We start from the raw sequence: 27,804 nt of genomic DNA on the forward strand, positions 1-27,804 counted from the left end.
ATCTAACCCTAACATTACACTAAAGGCAACAAGTAGTAACCTAGCTAAATATATTAAAAAAACAAAAAAAGCAAAAAGTGTTGGGCCTACTCCACTAAAAAATGGAAAGCTGGATTTTCAAGCAGTGGACCTTTTGGTTTTACATCTGCAAAATCCTTCTCATTGAAACACTGAGTAATCTCATCTGTTGAGAAAGGAACACTGCAAACATAATAATAATAATATTAATAATAATAATAATATTAATAATCACCTTGTGCTTGTTTTCTATTCTTACAAAAATAACTATGTAAGTTTATCATGCATGAACCTACCTACAGTTACCATCCAGCAAGTAAGAGCTTTTCTCATTATCAGCAAAGACTTTGAGCTTGGAAATAACCTGTTTGTTTCAAACTGAGATTATTGGTGGAACTTTGAATCAAACTAAAAGCAACTAACTATGCTTATTAGTTTCTTACTTCTGGGGTTACACTTCCTGTACCGTGATCATCCGTGTAGAGTGTGCAGAGTCTGTAATGCTGATGAACACCTAGAACCTAATCAAAACAGGAATGCCTTAAGTTTACTTTATTATTTTACCGGATTCTCCAAATGCATGTAGAGAGACTTACAGGACATAGCTTGGTTGTGAGTTCATCATAGCCAATTTTAGGTTTCTGCTGTATAACCTGCACAAAACGCAAAGATGTTAGGTCAAACTCACAGCGTTAAATAAACACTTGGCTTTAGAAGCATACCAGAAATCCAACTGCTTGCCTCGTGTGTTGAAGTTCATCTAGTGATGAGCCTACATACTGATTTAATTAAATAAATGGTTAGACCTAACACCAATTAATTAATATTATATTTGAGGTTATTGATTACCTCACTTGAGGTCCGACCGCACCAATGCTCTAGCTCAACTAACCCTGCTTGCACATATTCCCCATTTCTGAATGTGCAACATTCTTGGTACAAAAGAAAGCTGTGTGTATAAACGAGAGAAAATATAAATGAGTGGGATATGCAACATAAAAGAAGGCTGCCTGCCTGCATACCTGTTAAAAATCTGTGCATTGATGTTAGAGAAGACTTCAATGATTATCTTTTGAATTAGAAGTGATGGCACCTGAAGTAAGTAATTAATTAGCTCTGTCAGCGTATGTATGGACAGACGTGTTACTTTTGCATAATAATAATAATACATACATAGTTTTCCTTCAATGTAGTGAGCGTGCCATTTAGGCATTCAATGACAATTCCCCAGTGCGTAGGTGGAGGTGGGTTATCTTGTGATGTTCTAGCTGCCTGAACCGTTGGGATAATATAAATTAGTGCCTTGTTTTGCCTGTTATTAGGACTAGACTTCATAAGAAAGCTAATACCTCGTTTAGATTAATTTAAGACGCTCTTTGGTTGCACGCACTACTATATATTATTTGATAAAAGGATGTTTCTAGCAACCCATATCTCGTTTAGATTAAGACGCTCTTTGTGATTGATCTAAAATGACAAGGAACGTACAGGCTTTTGAAGTAGCATAAACGCACCTGTATACAATAAGAGAGAAGTGATGATACATCCTTCTTGAGATTGTGACGGAGAATTGCAAAGATTTTTTCAACGTAAGCAGTTAATTGTTGCTTAAAAAGCAAAGCTGGGTACTTGCCCTCCACATGGTGTACTAAGTCATTAGATGATTTACTAAATCCCTGCAATTCAAATCATGTTTATTTTTTTTATATATAAATAAAACATGCATGAAATGAAAGAAAGTAATATTTACCTGTGTCATCCTTCCAAATAATGACGGTTTTGGTGATTTATGACCTGCTGCGGTTAAACTCTTCTGAATCAAAAACAGCAATGTGGATGTGGTAGAGAGCCAATAAGCCATATGCTTATTATCATTCTCTTTCTGGAAAACATTTACGTGTCCAAATAAAAACAAATGTATGTATGTATATAACAGCCGTCTGGATATAATTAACATACCTCTATTGAAGAACTGATCACCTGAATAAGACGATCAAATACACTCGTTTTTTCAGCTTCAAAATATTTCCATTGTAAAAGGCTTTTGTATATAATATATGTAGCGACCGGTTTTCCTTTACTGAAACCAAGATCATGTTTAATAGCTACCAGAAGGGTGTCAACATTCTCCTGTAGTATCACATCACATCACATATAAATTGAAAAAAATCATGTCATCATCATAATTATTAGTATAATAAATTTATGTTTACATTCTGCTTATCGGTGCCAGAAAGCTTCATGCTGCCATCTAATGTCTTTACATCTGGACTTCCAAGCTGCCCATTTTGTTGATCCTGAAATTGAATAATACATATTTTCTTTCAAATTAAGTCACAAGTATATATATACATATATATAATGATAATGTGGCAGGCATGTTAACTAACCTTAGTTGGCGTGTGATTAGAAGGATGCATCATCACTTGCTGGCGCAAAAACTGTTCCTCAGATTCAATATCAGCAAGTTTTTCTTGAAGGCTACATAACCAAGGAACAAAATTACTAGTTTACCCTTGAATATCATGGTAAGTAAAAAAATAAAATAAAATAAAAAAGTCAATCTAACATTGGTGTAACCTTTGCATTGAGGTCTTCAACTCAATTACCATTGACTCTGCATCCCTAGCCTGCTGTGACCGCTCTTCACACAATTTTTGTGCCTCGTCGAATTTCCACTGAAGTGAGTTAACTGCATACTGCAAGTGTTCCAGAAAGGAATGATTTGATCGTTCATTCATGAAATAAATAACTATAATATATGAAATTGATGTTTATTTCAACTACCTTGAGTTTCACATTTTCAGCTGTAAGTTTATCGATTGTCTCATTTCCAGTAACAGGGATCTCTTCAGGTTTAGGAAGTTGACCGGTTGGTATGTCCGCTGCCCCTTCTTCCTTCACTGAATATTCTGTAATTTCTTTCAAAAATGTCCGTAATTTTGCAATTTCCTCGTCTTTAGCTTCCAATTGGCTGGTCAAGTCTTTGATTTGTTCTTCCAGTTTACCTGTTGACTTTGCAGCCTGCATGATAAAATTGGATATGGTCGGCATTATAACATATTAAGCCGAGTAAAAGATTATTATGTTCTGTTCAAGATATAGTCACCAATCTAAGATTTGTTAGTTGCGCGTGTGCTAAATTCCTTCTGCAAACAGTCTGAGTGAGTATTGCTGCTTCCCTTGCCCTCAAAAAATAATTCCGTGCCAAATCATGTCGGCATTGAGTCTACAAGAAGGAATATATCAGTTTTAAAAAAATAATAATAATAATTGGCACTTGTAAAAGAGAGGCACACATACTTGCAAAGCAACTGCAGCATCATTTTGCATTTGTTGAAGATGCAAATTAGATGCAGCCATCCCACGAATATTGGCCTGGAGTCTAATTACCGAACAATATAAGGCCCTGTAACCTTTCATCACTATATGCATGCGTGCACATTTTTGGATAAACAGACATGCCACTTCTCTCCTTCGGCGTTCATACCAAGTGCGCGCCACTTGTCCTGCAAGCATAGGTTTTAATTTCCTGTAAGTATTAAACTATTATAAAGGATATAATATATGTACATATATACCTCTGACAATAGTTTGTATTGGTATTGCTGAAGTGCGTAACAAGAAGTATTTCTTCTTAGCAGCATATGAGAGATATTTTGCTTGGATTTTGACTGCAGATACTCCTAAAATCTCAGCTCTGCAAGCATCTAGTTCTGCCATTTGACCAGCTCTGAGGAAAATTTTTGTTTTACCTATCTGTAACACTTCATTTTATTAGCTAACTTGTCCTAATCAGGTTTTTTACTATTATTATTATTATTATTATTTTGGTGGTGTTGAAAAAGTACCTGATAACCTTTAAGGTTTGCTTTCTCTAATAGTATCACTGAACACTTGACTTCATCATCACTACAGTTGAAAATGAGAATGAAATTGAAAATCAACATAACATATATTATCAACTACTTTACAGTTAATACAATTACCATTTCTTGACAGCGTCAGGAGCAAGAATTTTGAACCGCTCTATAAAATCACGGAATGGTTTACGGGTAGGAAAACCAGCACAACTGATTCTGATTGCCTCCATGACTCCCTGGAAATAATATGAATGAATATTATCTGAAAACTATCTTCATAATGAAATTATTCAACTTACCCCACACCGAAGTTGTTGCAATATGTTTTGATTCTCAAACATATCAGGTTTTAGAAGATTATTAGGTTTGACACAACGAACATAATGCGGTTCTGTATGACTGAGTGTCTCAAGCAAAGATTGTAGTTGTTGCTGAAGACGACATGCGAGAAGAAATGAGATGAGTTACAGCTGGCAGATTGGGTGGATTAGAACAACAAATTATAAAAAAAGAAAACAATTAAACCTTGAATTTAGAACCCATTGATGAAAACTTTGATGATTTAGTTTCTTCAGCCACGGGTGGGAATAGGTTCGATACAAATGAGCATTTTGAAGCATTTAAGAGTGCTTGATGCTCCGCAACAACATAGTCCTTGTTCTTGTCCAAAAAAAACTCGCTTTGATAAGTCACCTGAAATCGTTAATTAGTGTACGTAGATTTATCAACTTGCAATGAACATATGTAGAATTTAAGAAATTAGAACTGCATACATCACCGGCATAGTGACAAATAGTGAAATCTGTTTTCGCCAGCTTCGGTTTATTAAAGCGTTTATGATTAGTGAATGTTTGGTAGAGCTTTTCTGCAAATGTTTCATGTGTAGATCTTGGAAACATGCTGCATAATATTCAAATCTCATCATTATTTTCTTCATTGATTATATAAGAAAAAGAGAGAAAAGTAGTTATTTTTCATGGAACAGTACACATACCAAGCCTCATCCAAAAGAGCAAGGATCCCCCCCGGTTTCTGAAGTAAAAATAACCATGTAAAAATTTGAAGCGCAATAAATCAACTAACGCAAAATACAGAAAATAAATATTAGAGACCTTTTCAATGAGATCTAAAATATCTTGATTATCTTCAAACTCTATGTAACTCCAGTCTATTTCCTCCTTAGTATACTCTTCTTGCTCCATCTTGAAAACATGCTGGCAAAGATATATTATAATATAAGCATGTATTGTTTGATCAAATAATTACATCTGTACTGAAACATGATAAAATTTCACAGACCTGATTAAAATGTTGCTGCAGTTTCTCATTAGTAAGATTAATGCAAAACTGCTCGAAACTGCATAGGGCCGGTTTGAATAATTTATGTTAAACAAGAATAATAGGCAACAGCAATGAAATAACCCTAGTCTAAATGATGAAACCAAAGGCGTACCAGTTAAGCACCTGTTTGTCTTAAAACTTTCAAATCCATAAATATCCAGAACCCCAATGAAGAATTTTGAGTCGGCATCTTGACCGATGGTTTTATTGATTTTGCTCACAAGCCTGGATCGGTCATTGAACAGTGATTCAGAAACACATGAAAATGAAGATTTATTTAATAACACAGAATATATATTAATAACCTACCAGTCAAATATTTGTAAATAAACTATTTTAGCAAATGCATCTCTACAGATAGCTGCAGCAGCTGGATCAAGGCACTTTTTGATGCTTTCGCCACGAGTTACAATCACACGTGTGCAGAAAGAATCTTCAAGAGCGGTCTTATCACACCTAAAGTAACATAATTAAGTAGTTGCATCAACCAGCTGATTCATAAAGCATGCTATTTATTATGAATAAATAATTAATTAATTACATGAAAAGCTCAGCTGCAGTCTGTAGATGAAATCGAGATTGATCGTCTTTGGGTTGAGAGGAATCTGGTTCACTCCCTTTAGTGAATTCAATGTTACCTAAGTGAAGAATTGCAGCAACAACACGAAAGATAGCGTCCTGTTCATCAGAGCTGATTCCAACAACTTCCATAGCTTTCTTTGTAGCAAGATACTCCTGAGACTCGTCTACGCCGCTCAGTTCAAAAAAGTTTGATTGATTCAGGTAATGAAACTTTCTTGGATTTCCAACTTTGTACTTTTCAGACTCCTGAAATAAATGTACTTGTTCTAATTAACTAACTTCAATTAACTTCTGAAACCTTATAATAATTCATTTTGTGCAAATACCTCAGGTGGTGCAGCACATAGCATGTAAAAACAATGATAATTTCTCTCAGGGTCAGAGACTTGACAGACGCGTGATCTTTCAAGCAAATAAGTTCTTATAGCAGCACCAGAGATTCTTCCTTTTTCATTAAATTGGATCTCAACAAACTTACCAAAACGACTGTCACATTTATATATTTTTTTAAAAATATAAAAAAAGTTAATCAACTGAAAAGAAGAATCATTAATTAATTATATATAATTTGGTACCTTGAATTATTGTTTCTGACAGTCTTTGCATTGCCAAATGCTTCAAGAACCGGATTAGACTGCCAAATTGAAATGAATTTGTAAAATAAAAACAAATCACTAGTCAATAGTAAGTAACCAAGTTTTGTGAATTATTAATATATATAAAGGCATATATACTTCTAGAACTTGCTGTTCGACACTTCGTTTGCCCTCAGATGAAGGGCCACCGCCCATATAAGCAAGATACTGCATAAGATTCTTTGTGCTTTCAGTTTTACCAGCACCACTTTCACCACTGACGAGAATGGATTGACTTATTTCTTCATTGACCATCTGTTTGTAAGCGGCGTGTGCGATGGCATAAGGATGTGGACTGAGTTCTCCAAGGGCTGCGCCTTTGTATTTAGCCATGACTTCAGTAGAATAGTAATGAGGCAATCTTTTGAAAGGGTTGACAGCGATTAAAATATTACCGGTGTATGTCTGCAATGCAAGTAATGATGAATGAGTTTCCGGTGTATGTATTAAAAGGCATGTGTATGTATATATATATACTTACGTATATTTCATCTTGATCATATCTACATTTTAAATTTTGTAAAACCCCAGGCTCATGAAGATAAGCCAACTTGGTCATATCATCAACTCCAAGTTCAGGGAACTCAGGATCTTTAGCATGCACACTCGAGGCGTTTATAACTACCTGTCAACAAATGATGATTATGAGGAGATTATATATATATATATATATATATTCTTATAATAATAATAAAGGAATGAATGAATTAGTATTACTTGTTTTCCTGTTGATAATAGAACAGTGAGTTGTTGATCGTTGATTTCTGAGACTTCACCATCAATCCAAAGGACCTCGGGATCTTCAAGCCAAACTTGAGATCCAACGACGACTTTGGAGACACCAACCTAATCAAAATGAATAAATTTATATATTACACTTAATAATTAGCTAGCTAAGAGGTTATATAATTATGATTCATCATATATGTATATATATATAAATGGAAACAACATATATACATATATAATATGAATGATTGATTTATATATGCATGCATGCATGCAAGTGGTGATGAGTTGATTGAATTAAAAGAAAGCTATCTATGTATGTATCTTACCATCGTATGAAAACCCTAAGAAAAAAGCCACCCCAGCCTATTTCACAATTTGTATCATGGCCGTCAAATCCAATTCCAATTCCAATTCCAATTCCAATTCCAATTCCAATCCTATATTATTTATTCATCAATCTCACAGGCAGCATTTGCATTTGTTTGTTTGTTTGTTTGTTTTCAACGTCAAAGGAGATGGAAGAATAACAAGGTACAAATTAATTAGCGAAGGACTTCTGATTATTCCTTTTTCCCTTTTTTCTACTTTACCCCCTCCTCCTTTTCCAAATCTAATCAATCGAAACAAAAACCGACACTTTGCTTTCTAAAAACCAAACTTACGGTTCGCTAGCTGTTGCTAATTTGCATGTAATAAAAACCAAACTCAACCGAATATATTTCTTTATTTTTATTCTTTAACTAACTAATTATAAGATTTTCTGACTCAAATACTTTTGGCCAAATATATAATAGTCATTTACTTAATAATTAAAAAATAAAACCCTTTACACCTAAATTCATTAGTTTAAGCTAACGTTTTTTCCCGACTAAAATTTTCAAACTCAAATGGCAAAATCGAAAACCAAAAAACCGTGTCCAAATGGTTTCAAAAAAGCAAATTGCCTAATTCAAACATTAATTCTATTTGTATTCTTAATATACAAACAAATAATATATAAATGGCACGTACCTACGTACTGCTTAATTCACAAGTGGTCAAACATCCAAGATGCTACAATTCTCTCTCTTTAAATTTTGACGAGACAAATTGATGATTGTAAGGCCGGGGTGGTGTTTTTTTTTAAAAAGAAAGAAAAACAATTGATAGTTTTATTATTACTTTTTGTAATGTAATGTAATGCATAACATGACCTCTCATAACCAAATTCACATGTCACAAGAGTATTCATTAATTTATTAACCGCTCCTGATTCTTGGAGGAGCCTACACGCATTGATGACATAATATGCCATTTCTACACTTATTATATATTTAAATCATGAGATCATCACCATTTCTAATACATAGATTTGAACAAGATCATGGGTGCTTCACAAACCAAGTGTGAGACCAACAGGTACTGTGCTGAGGTAAAGATGTTGAGAGACAAAACCAAGATTCTGCAGCAAAAGTTGGATGAGATGACGCGCCTAAGAGAAACCGAAAGCCAAGTGCATGACCAAGAACTGATGGTCCATGCACTTAAAGAATCTGAGTGGAAACACGAGAGGAGGTGGCTGCAAAGGGAACTCAAGAAACAAAAAACAAGAAAGAGAGAGATGATGGAACGGGACGAGGCTGTCGAAAAGTGGAAAACATTGTATCTTGCAATCAAGACTGAACTCGATCAACTCATCACACATCAAGGTAAGCTAAGCTAAGCTAACTTGGTATGTAATTATGTATACATACATGAAACATATATAGAATCTTGACTCCATGTTGCATTTTATGACAACCAGGGGTGTGTGGATGTTGCAGAGAGGATGAGCTAAAGACAGGTGAAAGCAAAGGACGAAACAATTCAACTTTTACACGCGCATATTGCATCACTACAGCAGCAATGCTTGAGGAGGGAGCGTGAGCTCGACATATTAAGACAAAGCTTGCGCATCATCACTCATAGCAACAACAAACCAAACAAGTCCATGATATACATACATTAATACTTGTGCTTCTCATTTTCATTATGAGACAAAAGAAACAACATGTTTCCTACAATCCAATATATACATATTTGTTTGTTCATCAATTGTTATCTAGAAATGAACATTTTGCAATCAAATGCAATAACAATCTCCAGACATCTTTATTATGCTTCTGCAGCTGACAAGCTACCTCCGCTAACAGATTTTGTCTGCCTAACATTTCGGTAGCTTGACCTCACGTGCTGAAACGCAAAATTGAATCCAAAATTTCAAAAGACGCAAACAATACAAATTAGGTATTTTTAATCCATCACATATATACCTCCAGCAAAGACACGTAATAAAAATCTTCCATATGCTGCATAAGAGCAGTCCCGTCTCTAATTGCCCGGAAGATATTTATTTCAGTGTTTAATATTTTTTCAATCAGCTCTTTCTCACCTTTCATCTGTCACACACAAAATAATAATAATAATAATAATAATAATAATAATAATAATAATAATAATAAATTAAAGTCCTAATTACCATCTAGTTCATCTTCTATCAGCATCATGATAACAGTGATCTAGAAAACTTACAAATTCGTTTACAAGAGCATCAGGAGTGGATTCCCCAATAACATCGCCTTCATAACCATCTCCCAGGAGCTCTATATTTTCCTGCAACATATACTTACTATAATTAGACCAAGCACTGTATATATACTCGCTTCGTTTGTTAGAAGCACTCACCATGGCATCCTCATGTACATCTCCAGCAGTTAGATATATAGGTTGCGCCACATGGCAATAACCCATTAAACGAGGGACGGAAGGAATAATATCTCTGTGATTTACAATTCGCCAGCTGTCTTTAACTCTCTGCAAGCCAAGCACAAATTATGACATGTCACCCGGTGAAATAATAAATATAATGATATATACTGAAAAAAATATATATATATGATAAAATCCAACTCTAATATGGCCATTTCTATCTTATAAAAAATATGATAAAACTTTAATCTTGGTGGATCTTATCAATTTATTTATGTTTTGTGCAGCAATTTCTTTGTTGTTCTTGTTTCATTGTTATCGAATCTCATCTCTACTTGAGTTTCACATTATAAGCCTAATTAACAATAGACAAGAAATTACCTGATTATAAACCTCAGCAAACTTTTTGTTACCAACTCTAGGAGATCCAAAATTGTACATAGTTACAGAAATAGCCCCACGCCTGCAAGAATATTACAATTACTAATTCCTGTACCATGATACTGAAAAGATTAGTTTGCTAGTATAAACTCACTTTGCTAATTGACTGGAAGTTAATTCAAGAGCAAGCAAGGTTGCCAGTGCTCCACCTAAACTATGGCCAGTCACAAAAACATGCCACTCAGACACCTGCTGATCAGCATCCTCCTCTCTGCCATAAAAATAGTCTCTTTTTAAATAATGAAATGGAAAGCAAAAATGGTCACCACACAATATAGTTTTTTTTTTAATATAAAATGAAGTGATCTCATTTACAAATTCATATCAACTTACTGATATCCAGTAGCTGTTTTAATGAGAGACAAAATTCTCGTCCTGACTGAATCATATGCACTTAAAAACCCTGAGTGAACCTGAGAATAACATCACCTGATTATAAACCTATTATGAGAAAAGTAACATCTCCATGCATGCACACACAAAAAAGTACATTATCTTGGTGTAAAAAGAGCATATTGTTGGAACACCAAATGTAAGCAAAAAAAATATTGGAGATGGGATACCTGAACTTCTTCCTTAAAGTCACCACCAATTCTTTCTGGGTTTAGCCTACAAAAAATAAAACAAGTAATATAAGAAAACAATAATCATAAAACACAATTTCTTAGGTGGTTTAATTACCCAGCTGGAACCATCATTAAATCAGTTCGCAGGTCCTTCCATCTAACCTAAATCATCCACCAAATCACAGTTCTAAGTATATATATAAATTTTCAATAAATGAACTGAAATTGACCTCCTACTTGTTCTGTTCCCCTGAAAGCAACAACCAATCTATTCCGTGCAGAATCACGCCAAATTGCCACCTGCAAGTCATTTCTTAGAAAAAAAAAACTTACAATACCATACTAGCAAATAAGAATTAAGTTGACCTGTGTATCGGTGACGGGGTTATCCAAGAAACATATTTTCTCAAACTCTGATTTAATAAAGCTCGGGTGCCCTAGTGCAGTAGCTAGCATAGCCCAAGCTTCCATTGCACTCTCGGCTGTTGAAAACAGAGCTCTCATTTCCTCAGCATTTTTCTCATCTAATACTGGTATATCATCCGGGCCATTCTCTTCATCCTTTTTTTCACCATCTTTGGTCAGCTCAGTAACTGTAGCATTCAAAACCATCAAAGCTCCAAATATAGAATCAGTTTGTTTCAATAAGTCCTGTGTGGCCTTTTTAATATCAGATAATGACGATTGAATATTGGTAATAGTTGAATTTTCAGTATTCTTGCTGCTTGGAGTTGCAAGCCCTGATTCTACATAACCTGCTTCTGCAACAGTTTGTGAGTGAATTCCAATTTTGCTCAATAAATCAAATCCTTCCCATTTAATATTTTCAGGAGCAGGAAGACCGAGTTTGCTAACAATATTCTGATTAACGGTATTGCCAAAATTCTTCCAAAAGTCTTTGTCTGATTGTGTGCATTCAGAGTCTAGGAAACCTTCTGGAACAATGTCTGTCTTTTCTATGTCTGACTTGGAGTTAGAACTATCTGCACTTTGCTTGTCATCATTTGAAGATTCATCGTGTTGGATGTTTGCATCGCTTATAGACTTTAACTGCCCAAAAGCATACTCAACAAACTGACGTGCCTGTACAGGTTCTGACCCAATAACTTTCCTTAAAGCAGATTCAAAACCATTTTTTCTAAGGAATTCTGCAACAAACGGTAACCTCCACCAGTTCTTTTCTTCCTCAATTGTATCAAAACTCTTATATTTAAGCTGAACAATGTTATATGTTAAGCTTATGAGAAACATAGAGATATGACATACATTTATGAAAATGTACCTCCAGCTGTACTTTTCCGCCACCTCCCATTCCCTCCAATTCAACTAGGACCTCGTGTGAATTTCCTGGTGAAAATTGTTGTACATAAGACGAACAGTGGAAATATTAATGATAAAGTGTTGAAAGATTAAAGGAAAAGAGTTTACCATCACATAATGAATCCAAACTGAGGCTGGAATTACCCATACGTTTATGGGGGGCGACAAGATTTGCATCCCAAGCGGCAACGTGTAGATGATTGGTTGGTGGAAGCTTGATGTAGAGTGTGAGTTCCTCATTCCAGGTTGGTTCCTTAGTCCTAATAACAGAATAGATAGATAGATAGATTATGTTTAGAAGTTAGAAGAAAGATTAAGCTTAGACATGTAGGGTATAGAATAGATACATACCCCCATTTAACATTGGTTTTAACAATCTGAGTATCCAATTGGAGTACCACATAAGGATCACTTGTTCCCTGGCAGAAAGCAGGTATTATTATTATTATATGAAATAAATAAATAAATAAAGGGAAGAGTAAGTGAAGTATATAAATATAATATAAGCAATTACCCATGGATCCATTGCAGGGAAATCATAGCCCTTGTGAATGGTTATAAACAACTGTCCATCATAAATCTCACGGAGAAATGACCTGAAGAGAAGAAGCATATGAATAATAATAATGATAATCAGCAGCATAGCATATATATGATAGGGATAGGGATAGGGATAGGGATAGGGATGCATAATAATAATACTGACTCTGAAAGAATGAGAGTTTGACAACCAGCAGCATCCACCTCGCTCTTTCTAGCATTATTATTTTCCTACACATACATACATACATACATACATAGATATAAACAACAAATAAAAATACATGTATAGAAAGTAGTAGAGGTAGAGGTAGAATTAGTTAGAAGATAGAGACAGTGGTTGGAGTAGTATATGCTTCAAATGCAAATCCAGCGAGAATGACGGCCAGATTAACATCAAACGGAGGACGTTGCTGTTCCATCTCCATCTCCTTCTCCTGGATAGATGATGATGATGATTTAGTAGTATATCTACTATGTCTATGTGCTGTATTTGAAGTTAAAAGCATCCTCCGAGGTACTGCGATGAAATAATAATAATAATTGGGGTTCCGAACAAGCTTGGGAGTAGTATTATTAGAAGAAGAAGAAGAAGAAGAAGAAGAAGAAGAAGGAGAAAGGAAATGAGATTGAAGACTGACGGACGCCATTCAACTCAATTCACAGACAGACGGTATTCGATTCGATTCTATTCTATTCTATTAGTACGTTATGTTAACTGATAAGAACACATTAATTATTATTATTATTATTATTATTAGACAGACCATTCTGACCATTCCATACCATGGCAAAAGCAAAAGAAACAACCCACGGTCGTCAATTTACCACGCTTTCATTCATTTTCTTTTCTTTATTTTTCAAAACAACAAATATATATAATACTACTGTATTTATTATTAGTTTTGAGTTTTGACCATATATATAAATTTGTTTTATTTGTTGTTTTTGGTTTTATTTTATTTTTTACTTATTCTAACGTGCCATCAAACTCAGATGACACCACAACTCAAAATTGTACTAACAATAATACACAGAGTTGTGGCGACAAAGGGAAGGCACGTAAGAAATCAGCACAACAAGGACAGTCTCGTCCTCATAGATCCTCCGGATGTCCATGTGTTGATAAATCAGTGAGAGATTTTTATATCAAGAGGCAAACATGTTACCACTGCGGCACGCCAGGACATATAGCCAGAAATTGTGTTCATCGTCTATATGTTCCCTATTACAAGCAAAATCAGAAGGCTGTGCCAAGGGGCAAGAAAAATGGAAAAACCTTTCATAAGAAGAAATTCCAACATGAGGCTAGTGCTTACGTTGACATTAGAAGAAGGATGAAAGCGTGTTTTGTCTGCGGGAATGACGGGCATTTTTCAAAGGAGTGTCACTACCGTGCTGTCAACAGACAAGCCCCTCAGGTGAAAGGTAATAGGTTTCAACCGAATCTTGTGGTTAAACAAAATGTTTATTTTAGAAAACCACGAGTATCTGTACAACGGGTCACAGATACTCAAGGATTCAAAGCTAATATGACAGGTTTGCACTCAAATGATTTAGAAACTGTTAAAAGAAAAATAAATTTTCAGAAATCAAAGAGTGTTGAGAGTTCTAAGAATTCGAATTCGAATTGCTCCACTCCAAAGTCTGTTCTTTCAAATTTCACTAAACCAAGACAGACTTGGAAACTTAAAACTCAGCAAACAGAATCTGTAATGACAAATGATTCTGTTAAAGATGGGAAAGATATGAGTTGGCAAGAGGTCACATATGTTGATGCTCAAGGGAACCCCAAGACATTTATGACTTGGGTTCCTATGTCCAACTAATCCCGCTATGCGTGTTGGAACAACCACAAATTCATTGTTTATTAAATGGGTTGTTCCAGGCACATGACAGGACAAATATCCATTGTGTTTAATTCTTTAAACTATAAAATGGATTATTTGTTGCCTGGACGGGAATTTAGGGTGATAGAACGTTTTTAATATGCTCTCTAAGTGTGTAGGAACAAATCAGGGAATACATTGCATATTAAAAGGTTTGTTTCAGACATTCAACTCGCAAGGATGCAGAATCTCAAAACAAGCTTATTCCTAGGGGGAGATTCTCACAAATGAAAAATGATGTCTTGAAGATAAAAGGTAACAGTATCACTTTGGTATGAAAGATTGATTAGTCAAAAAGATTTTAAACATTTTAAATTTTTATAAAAAAAATACAAAAATATGTTCACGTATAGTTTTTCAAGTATAGTTTTTTATTTTGTTTTATTTAAAAAGGAGAAAATGACTTGAACGTACATGAGAAATGATAGTACATCAGTTGGCTGACTATCACACTTCTTCATAAAAGTTTTTATTAAATACTACGTTTAGACGATTGAGTCTTTTTGAGGTTAAATTTGTACATAAAATTTTTCCTTTCGGTCAAAATTTTTGCACAAATTTAGGGGGAGAAAATTAAAAAATTCAAAAAGAGTGTGTGTGTGTGCGTTCAATAAAAATTACTATCTATGTCTTTCAAACTTCACTCTCGTTTAAAATCATGTCGGTTGCTCAAGTTTGAAGAACATATACTTGTATATGTTTGGTCAGGTGATCTACTTGTAGATTCACAGGATAGCCATTTATCTAAAGACTGAAAGCATCTGGGGCGTTTGTGATGTGTTTTTGTGTTTTGAATTCTTTCACTTCAAATTATGTCGGTAATTCCAAGTTGGAGGGACACGTATTCTCATATGTGTTTGGTCCTGTTAACCACTGTGGTCATACGTGATAGCCATTTACTTGAAAACTGAAGAGTGACCGGGGTGACTGAGTTTTAACATGTGTGTCTTCTATAACTTGTTAGGAAGTGATATATTTATTCAGTTAACAGCTTTTCAGAAGCTTCAAAACATTTTCAAATGAAAATTGATCCAACCTTTGGAAAGTGATAGATAAATTGTTTTGTGTGCCTAACGGGTGAAGTTATTAAGCTTAAAAGGCTCTAGAACAGTCATTGATATTGTATGGTAACTTTCCATGATGCGTAAAAGTTGAAGTGATATAAACTAAATTTGCTAAACTTAATGTGGAGAGTCATTTTGAAGACAGGTGCATGTCTTCAGATACATCTCTCCGAATGATAGGCAGAAAAGCAATTACCCAGTCATACACGAGCCCGTTAGTGTTTTGATCACCAAAAATATTGTGCTATTATGTATTATGTTTATTATTACAAAAAGAAAAGGAAAGTATGAAAAAAAAGGGAAAAGATGAAAAAAAAGAGGAAAAGATGAAAAAAAAAACTTATTATGAGTATGTATATAATTTGTGTTGTTAAAAATTCGTATTTCAAAAGTTTAAAGGGTCAAACTAGAACTACAGAGATGGGGGCACACAAGTAAGTCCTGTCATGTCTCGAATGAAAGGCTTGTCAGTTTACTGGCACTAAGTCCAACATTCAACCTTAAAGCTTAAATTTGCTTTTATATAAAATCTTTTGATCAAGCACTAGGGGGTTGGAGTCAAATTGAGGTGATCTGGGGAAAGCCAAATACGCTTTGAGAAGAGATAGGAGGCATCACAGGTCCATAAGTGATGTCCATCTAAGCTTTATGCCGAACTGAACCTAATTCATATCACTAATGCAATGAAAATCATGCTAAGTTCGTTATACCTGCTATCAACCTGTCTCTTTATGTCATAATAACGCTGAACATGAATCCTTGTGACAGCCTCTTAAACGATATGATTCCATGTTCGGATCTTTTCATAAAAGGCGGCGTTTTTATCAAAACTGAAATTTGATCCCTAATTTTGCTAAATTACAAGAAGACCGGGTGATTAAATTTGTTTTATTTGTTGTTTTTGGTTTTATTTTATTTCATTTATTTTATTTTTTACTTCTTGATTACCCTTGTCGAAACAAAATGGGCTAAGAAATCGTTTTAAATTTGGATCAGGTTTTTGTTTTCATTCCATGAAATCTGATGTCGGTTATGTGTGTTATAGTTGGTTTAGCTGGTATGATCTCATTTCAAGTCTTTTCAAGAAAATCATAAAAATTAGAAAAATAAAAAATAATTAAAAAAATATGTCTGTCTTATTTTGTTTTATTTAATTATTTTCAAAATATTTTGGTTGATCTTTCTATCAAAGTTGATTGTTCTTTCAAGACTGATTTCTTGCAACAGAAGCATATGAAGTATATGAGATTCAAATTGGATGATGCTGTCAAAAAGGGGGAGTTGATAGATTATTGGATGCAGATGCTGAAGTTGCTGATCACTGAAGTTGCTGATTATGTTCAAGTAAAGATTCTGACGATCTTGAAACCGTCAGTCGAAGGGCAAGATTGTTGGGTCATAAATTGGTTAGACTGACGCATATCAAAAGGCCACGACATGATCAAGACTAAAGTAATGCAAACGAAGACGAGTTGAAGAATTACATTGGTGCAATACCGAAATCGCTATGGATTTCGGTTAGGCTTCTCTGAAGTGAAATAAACAAGAACGAAGCTACAAACTAAGGGGGAGATTGTTGGGTCCATATTTAGTGGTTTGTACTTAGTTATATGTTTATTGGGTTTAGTGTTGGGCTATGTATGTAAACCGAGATCACTAAGGGATCTCGGTGGGCTTTGGGCTTTACTTTGGGCCTGATTGTTAGCTTCCCTATATATAAAGAATACATGTATAGGGTTTAGGGTTGCTAGTTGATCAGTTGTTCACATTGAGAGAAGTTGAGCACTTTGAGAGCCACCATCTAGAGAGTGGGTGAGCAGAGCTAGTTGTTCATTCTCATTATTATCAAGTATTGTAAGTGCTTAAGCACCTGACGTATTCAATAATATACGTGTGTTTTGAAGCAAATCGTGTGTTACTTATTTGTTCTTATTCGTGTTCTTGAATCACCGAGTGTTGGTATTCCGCACCAATACTCGTTTGGTTGATATCATATTGTAGTGATCCAGATTCGGGACTTACAGATACCAAAGGGACAAAGTTGAAAACTTGAATTTGGGGGGATAAACTTGGAACCACATCCTATAAATGGGCTATTTTGATTTTCCCTAATTTAAACCTTTAATTCTTCATTAATTTCCTTTTCTTTATTTTTCAAAACAAGAAATAAATATAGAGATAACTACTATTTAGAACTAAGCAAAAGCAACAAGTCCTTTTCACTATCCTCAAAATGTGTCACTTTATAAAGAGTCATGGTGTGTTAACAGGTTGTGCTATATATTGCTCGCTCGCCCGCCTAAGAAGTTACATCTTCAATAACCTTTGGAAGATTAAGAAACCTATGCGGTCAGTAGAGGAACCTATGGTGTCCTTCACATATTACATATCTCTAGTGTAAATCTTCCGTAAAATAGCTAAGAATGAGGTCTAATATGTAATATTTATAAATGTGTAGCATTCAATTCAAATACTCACTAAAAAATGGTCCCAAAATATTCAAATCTCAACACATTTGTATTCATTAATTACAACACGCTCATATATGTCACCATAAGTTTAAACATCGATCGAAAAGTTAAGCTCTTTCATTCGTCATACATGATATTAGAGTGAATTACATCATGATTTTATAATTGATTTTTGAGAGGCAAATGAAAAAGAGCAGTTGGTATAAATAAAAAACCTTATTATTATTGTTATGCAGCTATACAAAACATAATAATGGCTGTACGTGCACTAGTATGTATACACAAACTTGGAGGAGTACGTGTTTATGCTATGCTTCAGAGAGATTCTCTGCGTTCGTCGTTTGTTCTTCACCCTCATGTTTGGCAGCAGCTTGCAACACCCTGCTCTGGACATTTACAGACAAAGGCAGAGTCGGTAATCCATTGCGATTCGTTTCCAACTTTCCAGCAGCCCACGATATTTCCTGCCCTCCCAGTTTAACAGGCACAAGAAGTTGCCTGATCAACCACTAGTTGCTTGCTGTTACTTACTTATTAAAAATCAAAGCTTGCAAGCAAATACATAACTTACTACGACTTACCTCACATCTCTGTTGAAATCTTCAGAGTCCTCGTAAGAAGCCACCCGTCGATATATACTCTGAAATTATGTCATACAACATCAATAATAATTCTGGTGTATGTTGCCAATTGCTAAAACAACAAATGTAAACGAGAGTGAGTACCTGACTAAGACCAAAAATAGCAATGAGTTGCAACGTTGTCTCCCACTCTGAAATAACCACAGCCGTGAAGAAAGAATTAATCACTACCTTACTTATACATCTCCGGCCTCTTGCTTAAAACCATAATAATAATAATAATAATAATAATTCAGAAAGAAAAGAATCAGTAACTTACCTAACAATGCATAAGCAGACGCTATGAAACCCTGTAGACATACATACATACATACCAATCACACATATTAGACCAAAACTGGCCTTAAAATGCCATGATAACAATCTCCACACATGCATATTCTAACAACAAGTTTAAAATAGATAGCCTTACCACACCATACCCGAGAACTTGCAGGGGGGTTACATCCTCTAGAATAGCCTCAGCTTCCTGACATTCACCAGTTAACTTTTTTATAAACCATGATCAGATCTTATATTTCTAATCACTTGCTGAAGCAACAACATATAACAGACAAGAATGGTTGATGCATTCTTATCGGTATCTCTTTATTTTACACACAAGGACTTGTCGATTAATGTTTTAGATGAAAAGAGAAAAAGACCTCGTTGAGTATGGTAAACGTTGTCTCAGGTTTTGGCTCTTTAACACGCAAACCCTCTTGCACCCAAGAGCGGTAGCCACCTTGGACTAAGTATGGTCTCTGCAATTTCAAAATGAAGTATATTAGTTATATTTAATTCACAGTAACCAGCTAGCGTGTAGCAACACCGAAAGAATGAATGTATTAGCCTATGATTATCAGTTAGTAATATTTTGTTATTATACTTGTCGTTCGCTTGTTTAGTATTCATGATTTATCTAGAATTTGTATTTCAAATATTCTAGTCATTATTTTGTAACTCAATACACCTCCATATTTTTTTTATTGAGGTGGTAACACTTGATCATTAATGAGATACCATGAATTCTATCAATATAAAGTAAAGTGCAACCAAGAATGTGAATGTTGAATTTTGGATATAAGTTAGATATTTGCAACACTTTCTGTTAACTTACATGATGTTGAAAGCCAGTTAGTTATAACATATCAGAATCTCAACAACCTGAGTGTAATTGACCATACAGCTAATTGTTGCTAATCAATGGTGTGTGAAGGTTGACATAGAGTATAACAATGAAAGCGATAATTAAAGTGGTATAATACTACTTACCTTAACCCCAACTTTCCGTAGCGCTCTTGCAATTCCCTTAGAGCGCGAACCATCAGCATCCATTACTATTACCTTGGACCCTCCCTATACAGTAAATAATTAGTAAGTTTTAATATATCCATGAAATTGTCTCTCAATCAGTCAAGCCTACAAAATCTATGATACTTGTGATAGAACAAGAAACATATTTCTTCTATGCTGGCCCTAGGAATCTAAACCTCTGACAAAGAATAATGTTACATACTTGAACAACTTTCAAGTTCCGAATGACAGCAGCAATCAAGGCATCATTAACATCTTTACCACTCTTAAGTACCTTTTTGACGTTGGTATCAACCTGAAAATCCATCATTAACATCAAATGCTAACTGGAGTTTGGTCAATTAATCAATAAGACAACAACAACACCAACCTCAGGAAATGCCACACTAGCATATCGAAACCGAGCTCCTCTTCGTAGATTAGGAATTCCATCTCTTTATCTGGATTCCTTCAAATATCCCGATACGAGTCAGAAATCATAACTCAGAATAATATAAAAACTAAGGCTAGAAAAGATTACAGCCTATTGCCTTAGGGCGGACATCAATTAGCGCAACGCCTTCTTTCCCGTTGAGCAGGTCCAAAGTTATCTTTGGGGACAAGTCTCCGGCGTATCCAGCATATGTCAACCTCCAGTACGAAACCCTGTTCAAAGCTCATGTATGTCAACATTAGACACGGTTAAGAAACAAAGAAACATACTCCATAGTCCATACCATAACGTGGTTGATGTTCCAAGCAAAATTACAAAAGGGACAATCGGGTCGGTGGGATCAATGCCTAAACTTTTCTCAAATCCTTCAAAGACGATAAAACCTGTTGGAAAGCGGTCTCGACTGGGCGCAACACATGATCTTCTGAAGAATTTAACACGCTTTGTAGGTCTGGAGGGAGCATATCCTTGACAGATGCATAAGCATAAACCACAAGCGTCAGCCCTCGTGCCAGAAGCTCCTCAAGCGCAACGATCACGTGCCTCAAGCCATCGACAGCGATAACCCCTGCTTTGCTCGAGACCCCCTTAGAGCTATTAAACATCCCTGAGAGTGTAGTGCTAAAAAAGAGCTTCAAGTTGTTAAGAGAAGCATCAAGTGAATCATGAAGACCCTTTGATGCAAGTTGTAGTGTTTTGAATGTGTTGGTGATAGCAGTGTCGGTGTTACACACTAGAGCACTAAGGGATTCATTCATTCCAGCAAATAAAACATCATTATTATTATCATCTTGTGTTGCAATAATAAATGAAGGCCTGCTCCTGTTGATGTCTGCAAGTTTCAAGAAATGATGAAGTTTGTTGTTTTCCATGATGCACTTTGCTGCTGCAGTTTGACGGTGTCCATATAGACAAACCTGGTGCAATCCTAATTTTATAAAACTGAAAGAAAGAATCTTGAAATAATAATAATACCTGGGGATGTTGGTAATAATAAGCAGCAATTGTTGAGCAAAGGGGCAGCATTTTGAAGCAAGCTAGAGCATAAGCATAAGCATAACGTTGGTTGGTTTGGTTGGGTTGTGTCGTGTTGTGTTGTGTTTCATGAAATTCAAAGAAAGAGATCAAGTGGTGTGCTTTGGTTTGGTTTTATCATAAGTGAGAGGTTGTTGGTGACTCGGGAGATCCTGTGGATTTGATTCTCATCCTTGCTACCTTTTACTTTTATTATTATTATTATTATTATTATTATTATTATTATTATTATTATTATTACAATGAGGTGAGAAGAATTCTAAAAATAGTCCATTTAAAAAGAGAGATTCACAAAATAGTTTAAAAGTTGTTAAAATTCTCAAAATAGTTCATACGAAAAATATAAGTTTCATAAAATCATAGAAGAAGATTAGTTTCATACCAAAACTCAACGAAAAAGATTAGTTTCATATCAAACCTTTATTCTTTCGTAAGATCATAAAATATTCGATTCAGTTCTCCAAAACTGAAAATATGGTCATTTTGGGTGAATAGCCCCATACTCAGTTTTTTTCGGACTAACCGTGAACATACCCCTTTGGCCGTATTAGAAAATTTTCGAACGGGCCACAGGAAAGCTTTAGGGACATCAAATTGATCCGATTCTTTCGTAGGGTCATAAAATATTCGATGCAGGTCTCCGAGACTGAAAATATGGTCATTTTCGGTGAATAGCCCCATACTCAATTTTTTCGGGATGAAGGTGAACATACCCCTTTGGTCGTATTAGAAAAATTCCAACGAGCCACGGGAAAGCTATAGGGACATCAAATAGATTCGATTATTTCGTTGGGTCATAAAATATTCGATGCAGGTCTCCAGGAGTGAAAATATGGTCATTTTGGGTGAATAGCCCATAATCAGTTTTTTCGGGCTGACGGTGAACATACCTCTTTGGCCATAGTAGCAAAATTTCGAATGGGCCACAGGAAAGCTCTAGTGACACCAAATCGATTCGATACTATATTCAATGCAGGTCTCCATGACCGAAAATACGGTCATTTTGGGTGAATAACCCCATAATCAGTTTTTTCGGGCTGACGGTGAACATACCTCTTTGGCCGTAGTAGCAAAATTTCGAACGGGCCACAGGAAAGCTCTAGGGACATCAAATCGATTCGATTCTTTTGTAGGGTCATAAAATATTCGATGCAGGTCTCCATGACCGAAAATATGGTCATTTTGGGTGAATAACCCCATAATCAGTTTTTTGGGCTGACGGTGAACATACCTCTTTGGCCGTAGTAACAAAATTTCGAACGAGCCACGGGAAAGCTTTAGGGACATCAAATCGATCCGATACTTTCGTAGGGTCATAAAATATTCGATGCAAGTCTCCAAGACTGAAAATATGGTCATTTTCGGTGAATAGCTACATACTCAGTATTTTTTGGGATGAAGGTGAACATACCCCTTTGGCCATAGTAGCAAAATTTCGAACGGGCCACGGGAAAGCTCTAGGGACATCAAATCGATCCGATTCTTTTGTAGGGTCATAAAATATTCGATGCAGATCTCCATGACCGAAAATATGGTCATTTTGGGAGAATAACCCCATAATCAGTTTTTTCGGGCTGACGGTGAACATACCCCTTTGGCCGTAATAGCAAAATTTCGAACGGGCCACGGGAAAGCTCTAGGGACATCAAATTGATCCGATTCTTTCTAAGGGTCATAAAATATTCGATGTAGGTCTCCAGGACTGAAAATATGGACATTTTGGGTGAATAGCCCCATAATCAGTTTTTTTTCGGGCTGACGGTGAACATACCCCTTTAGTCGTAGTAGCAAAATTTCAAAAGGGCTACGGGAAAACTCTAGGGACATCAAATCGATCCGATTCTTTAGTAGGGTCATAAAAAATTCGATGCAGGTCTCCAGGACTGAAAATATGATCATTTTCGGTGAATAGCCCCCATAATCAGTTTTTTTCGGGCTGACGGTGAACATACTCCTTTGGCCGTAGTAGCAAAATATCGAATGGGCCACGGGAAAGCTTTAGGGACATCAAATCAATCCGATTATTTCGTTGGGTCATAAAATATTCGATGTAGGTCTCCAGGACAGAAAATATGGTCATTTTCGGTGAATAGCCCCATATTCAGTTTTTTCGGGCTGACGATGAACATACCCCTTTGGCCGTAGTAGCAAAATTTCGAACGTGCCACGGGAAAGCTTTAGAGACATCAAATCGATTCGATTCTTTCGAAGGGTCATAAAATATTCGATGTAGGTCTCCAGGACTGAAAATATGGACATTTTGGGTGAATAGCCCCATAATCAGTTTTTTTTCGGGCTGACGGTGAACATACCCCTATAGCCGTAGTAGCAAAATTTCAAAAGGGCTACGGGAAAACTATAGGGACATCAAATCGATCCGATTCTTTCGTAGGGTCATAAAACATTCAATGCAGGTTTCTAGGACTGAAAATATGGTCATTTACGGTGAATAGCCCCATAATCAGTTTTTTTCGGGCTAACGGTGAACATACTCCTTTGGCCGTAGTAGCAAAATTTCGAACGGTCCACGGGAAAGCTTTAGGGACATCAAATCGATCCGATTATTTCGTTGGGTCATAAAATATTCGATGCAGGTCTCCAGTACTGAAAATATCGTCATTTTCGGTGAATAGCCCCATACTCAGTTTTTTCGGGCTGATGGTGAACATACCCCTTTGGTCGTATTAGCAAAATTTCCAACGAGCCACGGGAAAGCTATAGGGACATCAAATCGATCCGATTCTTTCGTAGGGTCATATAATATTCAATGCAGGTCTCCAGGAGTGAAAATATGGTCATTTTGGGTGAATAGCCCCATACTCAGTTTTTTCGGGCGGACGTTGAACATACCCATTTGGCCGTAGTAGCAAAATTTCGAACGGACCACGGGAAAGCTCTAGGGACATCAAATTGATCTGATTCTTTCGTAGGGTTATAAAATATTCGATGCAGGTCTCCATGACCGAAAATATGGTCATTTTGGATGAATAGCCCCGTAATCAGTTTTTTTCGGGCTGAAGGTGAACATACCCTTTGGCCGTAGTAGCAAAACTTCAAACGGGCTATGGGAAAGCTCTAGGAGAATCAAATCGATCTAATTCTTTCGTAGGGTCATAAAATATTCGATGCAGGTCTCCATGACCGAAAATATGGTTATTTTGGGTAAATAGCCCCATCATCAGTTTTTTCGGGGTGACGGTGAACATACCTCTTTAGCCGTAGTAGCAAAATTTCAAAAGGGCTACGGTAAAACTCTAGGGACATCAAATCGATCCGATTCTTTCGTAGGGTCATAAAATATTCAATGCAGGTCTCCAGGACTGAAAATATGGTCATTTTCGGTGAATAGCCCCATAATCAGTTTTTTTTGGGCTGACGGTGAACATACCCCTTTGGTCGTAGTAGCAAAATTTCGAACGGGCCACGGGAAAGCTTTAGGGACATCAAATCGATCCGATACTTTCGTAGGGTCATAAAATATTCGATGCAGGTCTCCAGGACTGAAAATATGGTCATTTTCGGTGAATAGCCCCATACTCAGTATTTTCGGGCTGATGGTGAACATACCCCTTTGGTCGTATTAGCAAAATTTCCAACGAGCCAAGGGAAAGCTTTAGGGACATCAAATCGATCCGATTCTTTCGTAGGGTCATAAAATATTCGACGCAGGTCTCCATGACCCAAAAAGTGGTCATTTTGGGTGAATAGCCCCATAATCAGTTTTTTCGGGCTGACGGTGAACATACCTCTTTGGCCGTAGTAGCAAAATTTCGAACGAGCCACAAGAAAGCTTTAGGGACATCAAATCGATCCGATACTTTCATAGGGTCATAAAATATTCGATGCAGGTCTCCAGGACTGAAAATATGGTCATTTTTGGTGAATAGCCCCATACACAGTTTTTTCGGGCTGATTGTGAACATACCCCTTTGGTCGTATTAGCAAAATTTCCAACGAGCCTAGGGAAAGCTTTAGGGACATCAAATCGATCCGATTCTTTCATAGGGTCATAAAATATTCGATGCAGGTCTCCATGACCGAAAATATGGTCATTTTGGGTGAATAGCCCCATAATCAGCTTTTTCGGGCTGACGGTGAACATACCTCTTTGGCCGTAGTAGCAAAATTTCGAACGGGCCACAGGAAAGCTCTAAGGACATCAAATTGATCCGATTCTTTTTTAAGGTCATAAAATATTCGATGCAGGTCTCCATGACCGAAAATATGGTCATTTTGGGTGAATAGCCCCATAATCAGTTTTTTCGGGCTGACGGTGAACATACCCCATTGGCTGTAGTAGCAAAATTTCGAACGGGCCACGAGAAAGCTTTAGGGACATCAAATCGATCCGATTCTTTCGCAGGGTCATAAAATATTCGATGCAGGTCTCCAAGACTGAAAATATGGTCATTTTCGGTGAATAGCCCCATACTCAGTATTTTTCGGGATGAAGGTGAACATACCCCTTTGGCCGTAGTAGCAAAATTTCGAACGGGCCACGGGAAAACTTTAGGGACATCAAATCGATCCGATTCTTTCTAAGGGTCATAAAATATTCGATGTAGGTCTCCAGAACTGAAAATATGGACGTTTTGGGTGAATAGCCCATAATCAGTTTTTTTTCGGGCTTACGGTGAACATACCCCTTTAGCCGTAGTAGCAAAATTTCAAAAGGGCTACGAGAAAACTCTAGGGACATCAAATCGATCCGATTCTTTAGTAGGGTCGTAAAATATTCAATGCAGGTCTCCAGGACTGAAAATATGGTCATTTTCGGTGAATAGCCCCATAATCAGTTTTTTTTTGGGCTGACGGTGAACATACCCCTTTGGCCGTAGTAGCAAAATTTCGAAAGGGCTACGGGAATACTTTAGGGACATCAAATCGATCCGATTCTTTCGTAGGGTCATAAAATATTCGATGCAGGTCTCCATGACCGAAAATATGGTCATTTTGGGTGAATAGCCCCATAATCAGTTTTTTCGGGCTGACGGTGAACATACCTCTTTGGCCGTAGTAGCAAAATTTCGAACGGGCCACAGGAAAGCTCTAGGGACATCAAATCGATCCGATTCTTTGGTAGGGTCATAAAATATTCGATGCAGGTCTCCATGACCGAAAATATGGTCATTTTGGGTGAATAGCCCCATAATCAGTTTTTTCGGGCTGACGGTGAACATACCTCTTTGGCCGTAGTAGCAAAATTTCGAACGAGCCACTGGAAAGCTTTAGGGACATCAAATCGATCCGATACTTTCGTAGGGTCAAAAAATATTCGATGCAGGTCTCCAGGACTGAAAATATGGTCATTTTCGGTGAATAGACCCATACTCAGTTTTTTCGGGCTGATGGTGAAAATACCCATTTGGTCGTATTAGCAAAATTTCCAACAAGCCAAGGGAAAGCTTTAGGGACATCAAATCGATCCGATTCTTTCGTAGGGTCATAAAATATTCGACGCAGGTCTCCATGACAGAAAAAGTGGTCATTTTGGGTGAATAGCCCCATAATCAGTTTTTTCGGGCCGACGGTGAACATACCTCTTTGGCCGTAGTAGCAAAATTTCGAACGGGCCACAGGAAAGCTCTAGGGATATCAAATCGATTCGATTCTTTTGTAAGGTTATAAAGTATTCGATGCAGGTCTCCATGACCGAAAATATGGTCATTTTGGGTGAATAGCCCCGTAATCAGTTTTTTCGGGCTGACGGTGAACATACCCGTTTAGTCATAGTAGAAAAATTTCATAAGGGCTACGGGAAAACTCTAGGGACATCAAATCGATTCGATTCTTTAGTAGGGTTATAAAATATTCAATGCAGGTCTCCAGGACTGAAAATATGGTCATTTTCGGTGAATAGTCCCAGACTTAGTTTTCGGGCTGACGGTGAACATACCCCTTTGGCCGTAGAAGCAAAATTTCGAACGGGCCACGGGAAAGCTCTAGGGACATCAAATCGATCCGATTCTTTCTAAGGGTCATAAAATATTCGATGTAGGTCTCCAGGACTGAAAATATGGACATTTTGGGTGAATAGCCCCATAATCAGTTTTTTTTCGGGCTGATGGTGAACATACCTCTTTAGCCGTAGTAGCAAAATTTCAAAAGGGCTACGGGAATACTCTAGGGACATCAAATCGATCCGATTCTTTCATAGGGTCATAAAATATTCAATGCAGGTCTCTAGGACTGAAAATATGGTTATTTTCG

General features: G+C 36.4%; 3 protein-coding genes across 4 annotated transcripts; all 3 read right to left on the reverse strand.

Annotated features, from left to right (window-relative positions):
* Nucleotides 1–86: 86 nt before the first annotated feature.
* LOC143531555 (myosin-6-like) lies at nt 87–7,013 on the reverse strand. The gene is made up of 32 exons (XM_077026827.1): nt 6,921–7,013; nt 6,539–6,844; nt 6,380–6,438; nt 6,131–6,290; nt 5,764–6,050; nt 5,532–5,678; nt 5,346–5,447; nt 5,181–5,238; nt 4,994–5,095; nt 4,876–4,913; nt 4,655–4,781; nt 4,407–4,574; nt 4,181–4,312; nt 4,008–4,117; nt 3,870–3,930; nt 3,600–3,777; nt 3,322–3,527; nt 2,806–3,042; nt 2,599–2,717; nt 2,409–2,499; nt 2,232–2,315; nt 1,978–2,148; nt 1,769–1,900; nt 1,533–1,694; nt 1,192–1,290; nt 1,041–1,111; nt 868–967; nt 741–797; nt 615–671; nt 462–539; nt 315–382; nt 87–201 (listed from the first exon to the last, which is right to left on the reverse strand). Exons 1-32 carry the CDS (start codon nt 6,996–6,998, stop codon nt 87–89), a joined length of 3,960 nt encoding a protein of 1,319 aa, XP_076882942.1. The 5' UTR covers nt 6,999–7,013.
* Nucleotides 7,014–9,038: 2,025 nt separating this feature from the next.
* Nucleotides 9,039–13,226, reverse strand: LOC143531556 (uncharacterized). 2 transcript variants are annotated; one of them, XM_077026829.1, is made up of 17 exons: nt 13,101–13,226; nt 12,932–12,996; nt 12,740–12,821; nt 12,577–12,644; nt 12,334–12,485; nt 12,188–12,252; nt 11,272–12,120; nt 11,143–11,205; nt 11,021–11,067; nt 10,903–10,948; nt 10,673–10,752; nt 10,434–10,550; nt 10,280–10,361; nt 9,875–10,003; nt 9,722–9,802; nt 9,463–9,588; nt 9,044–9,382 (listed from the first exon to the last, which is right to left on the reverse strand). In XM_077026829.1, exons 1-17 carry the CDS (start codon nt 13,191–13,193, stop codon nt 9,305–9,307), a joined length of 2,223 nt encoding a protein of 740 aa, XP_076882944.1. In that variant the 5' UTR covers nt 13,194–13,226; the 3' UTR covers nt 9,044–9,304. The 2 variants fall into 2 exon arrangements, with proteins under 2 accessions (XP_076882943.1, XP_076882944.1); XM_077026828.1 differs by having other exon boundaries at nt 9,039–9,382; nt 9,722–10,003.
* Nucleotides 13,227–18,447: 5,221 nt separating this feature from the next.
* On the reverse strand, nt 18,448–21,345 carry LOC143531488 (uncharacterized). Its single transcript, XM_077026776.1, has 10 exons — nt 20,843–21,345; nt 20,497–20,771; nt 20,329–20,421; nt 20,085–20,168; nt 19,475–19,573; nt 19,243–19,299; nt 19,090–19,120; nt 18,915–18,961; nt 18,771–18,829; nt 18,448–18,687 (listed from the first exon to the last, which is right to left on the reverse strand). Exons 4-10 carry the CDS (start codon nt 20,145–20,147, stop codon nt 18,498–18,500), a joined length of 546 nt encoding a protein of 181 aa, XP_076882891.1. The 5' UTR covers nt 20,148–20,168; nt 20,329–20,421; nt 20,497–20,771; nt 20,843–21,345; the 3' UTR covers nt 18,448–18,497.
* Between the last annotated feature and the right edge of the window lie 6,459 nt (nt 21,346–27,804).

This window comes from Bidens hawaiensis, unplaced genomic scaffold (assembly GCF_021521415.1).
Source record: "Bidens hawaiensis isolate Kalapana, Puna unplaced genomic scaffold, B.hawaiensis_p1.1 tig00009190_1, whole genome shotgun sequence".
NCBI lineage: Eukaryota > Viridiplantae > Streptophyta > Magnoliopsida > Asterales > Asteraceae > Bidens > Bidens hawaiensis.

Bases quoted from the DNA above. Each gene is read 5' to 3' on its own strand.
- LOC143531555 (XM_077026827.1), bottom strand. From the start codon at position 6,998: ATGACCAAGTTGGCTTATCTTCATGAGCCTGGGGTTTTACAAAATTTA. The intron at 6,291-6,379 runs GTACCAAATTAT...TAAATGTGACAG, and splicing joins GTCAGAAACAATAATTCAAG to TCGTTTTGGTAAGTTTGTTG. The intron at 2,149-2,231 runs GTAAACATAAAT...GTGATACTACAG, and splicing joins CTGGCACCGATAAGCAGAAT to GAGAATGTTGACACCCTTCT.
- LOC143531556 (XM_077026828.1), bottom strand. From the start codon at position 13,193: ATGGAGATGGAACAGCAACGTCCTCCGTTTGATGTTAATCTGGCCGTC. The intron at 12,486-12,576 runs GTATGTATCTAT...TTCTGTTATTAG, and splicing joins AAAACCAATGTTAAATGGGG to GACTAAGGAACCAACCTGGA. The intron at 11,206-11,271 runs GTCAACTTAATT...AATGACTTGCAG, and splicing joins ACCCCGTCACCGATACACAG to GTGGCAATTTGGCGTGATTC.
- LOC143531488 (XM_077026776.1), bottom strand. From the start codon at position 20,147: ATGGATGCTGATGGTTCGCGCTCTAAGGGAATTGCAAGAGCGCTACGG. The intron at 19,574-20,084 runs GTAAGTAGTATT...TTGAAATTGCAG, and splicing joins TACGGAAAGTTGGGGTTAAG to AGACCATACTTAGTCCAAGG. The intron at 19,300-19,474 runs GTCTTTTTCTCT...GGTGAATGTCAG, and splicing joins CGTTTACCATACTCAACGAG to GAAGCTGAGGCTATTCTAGA.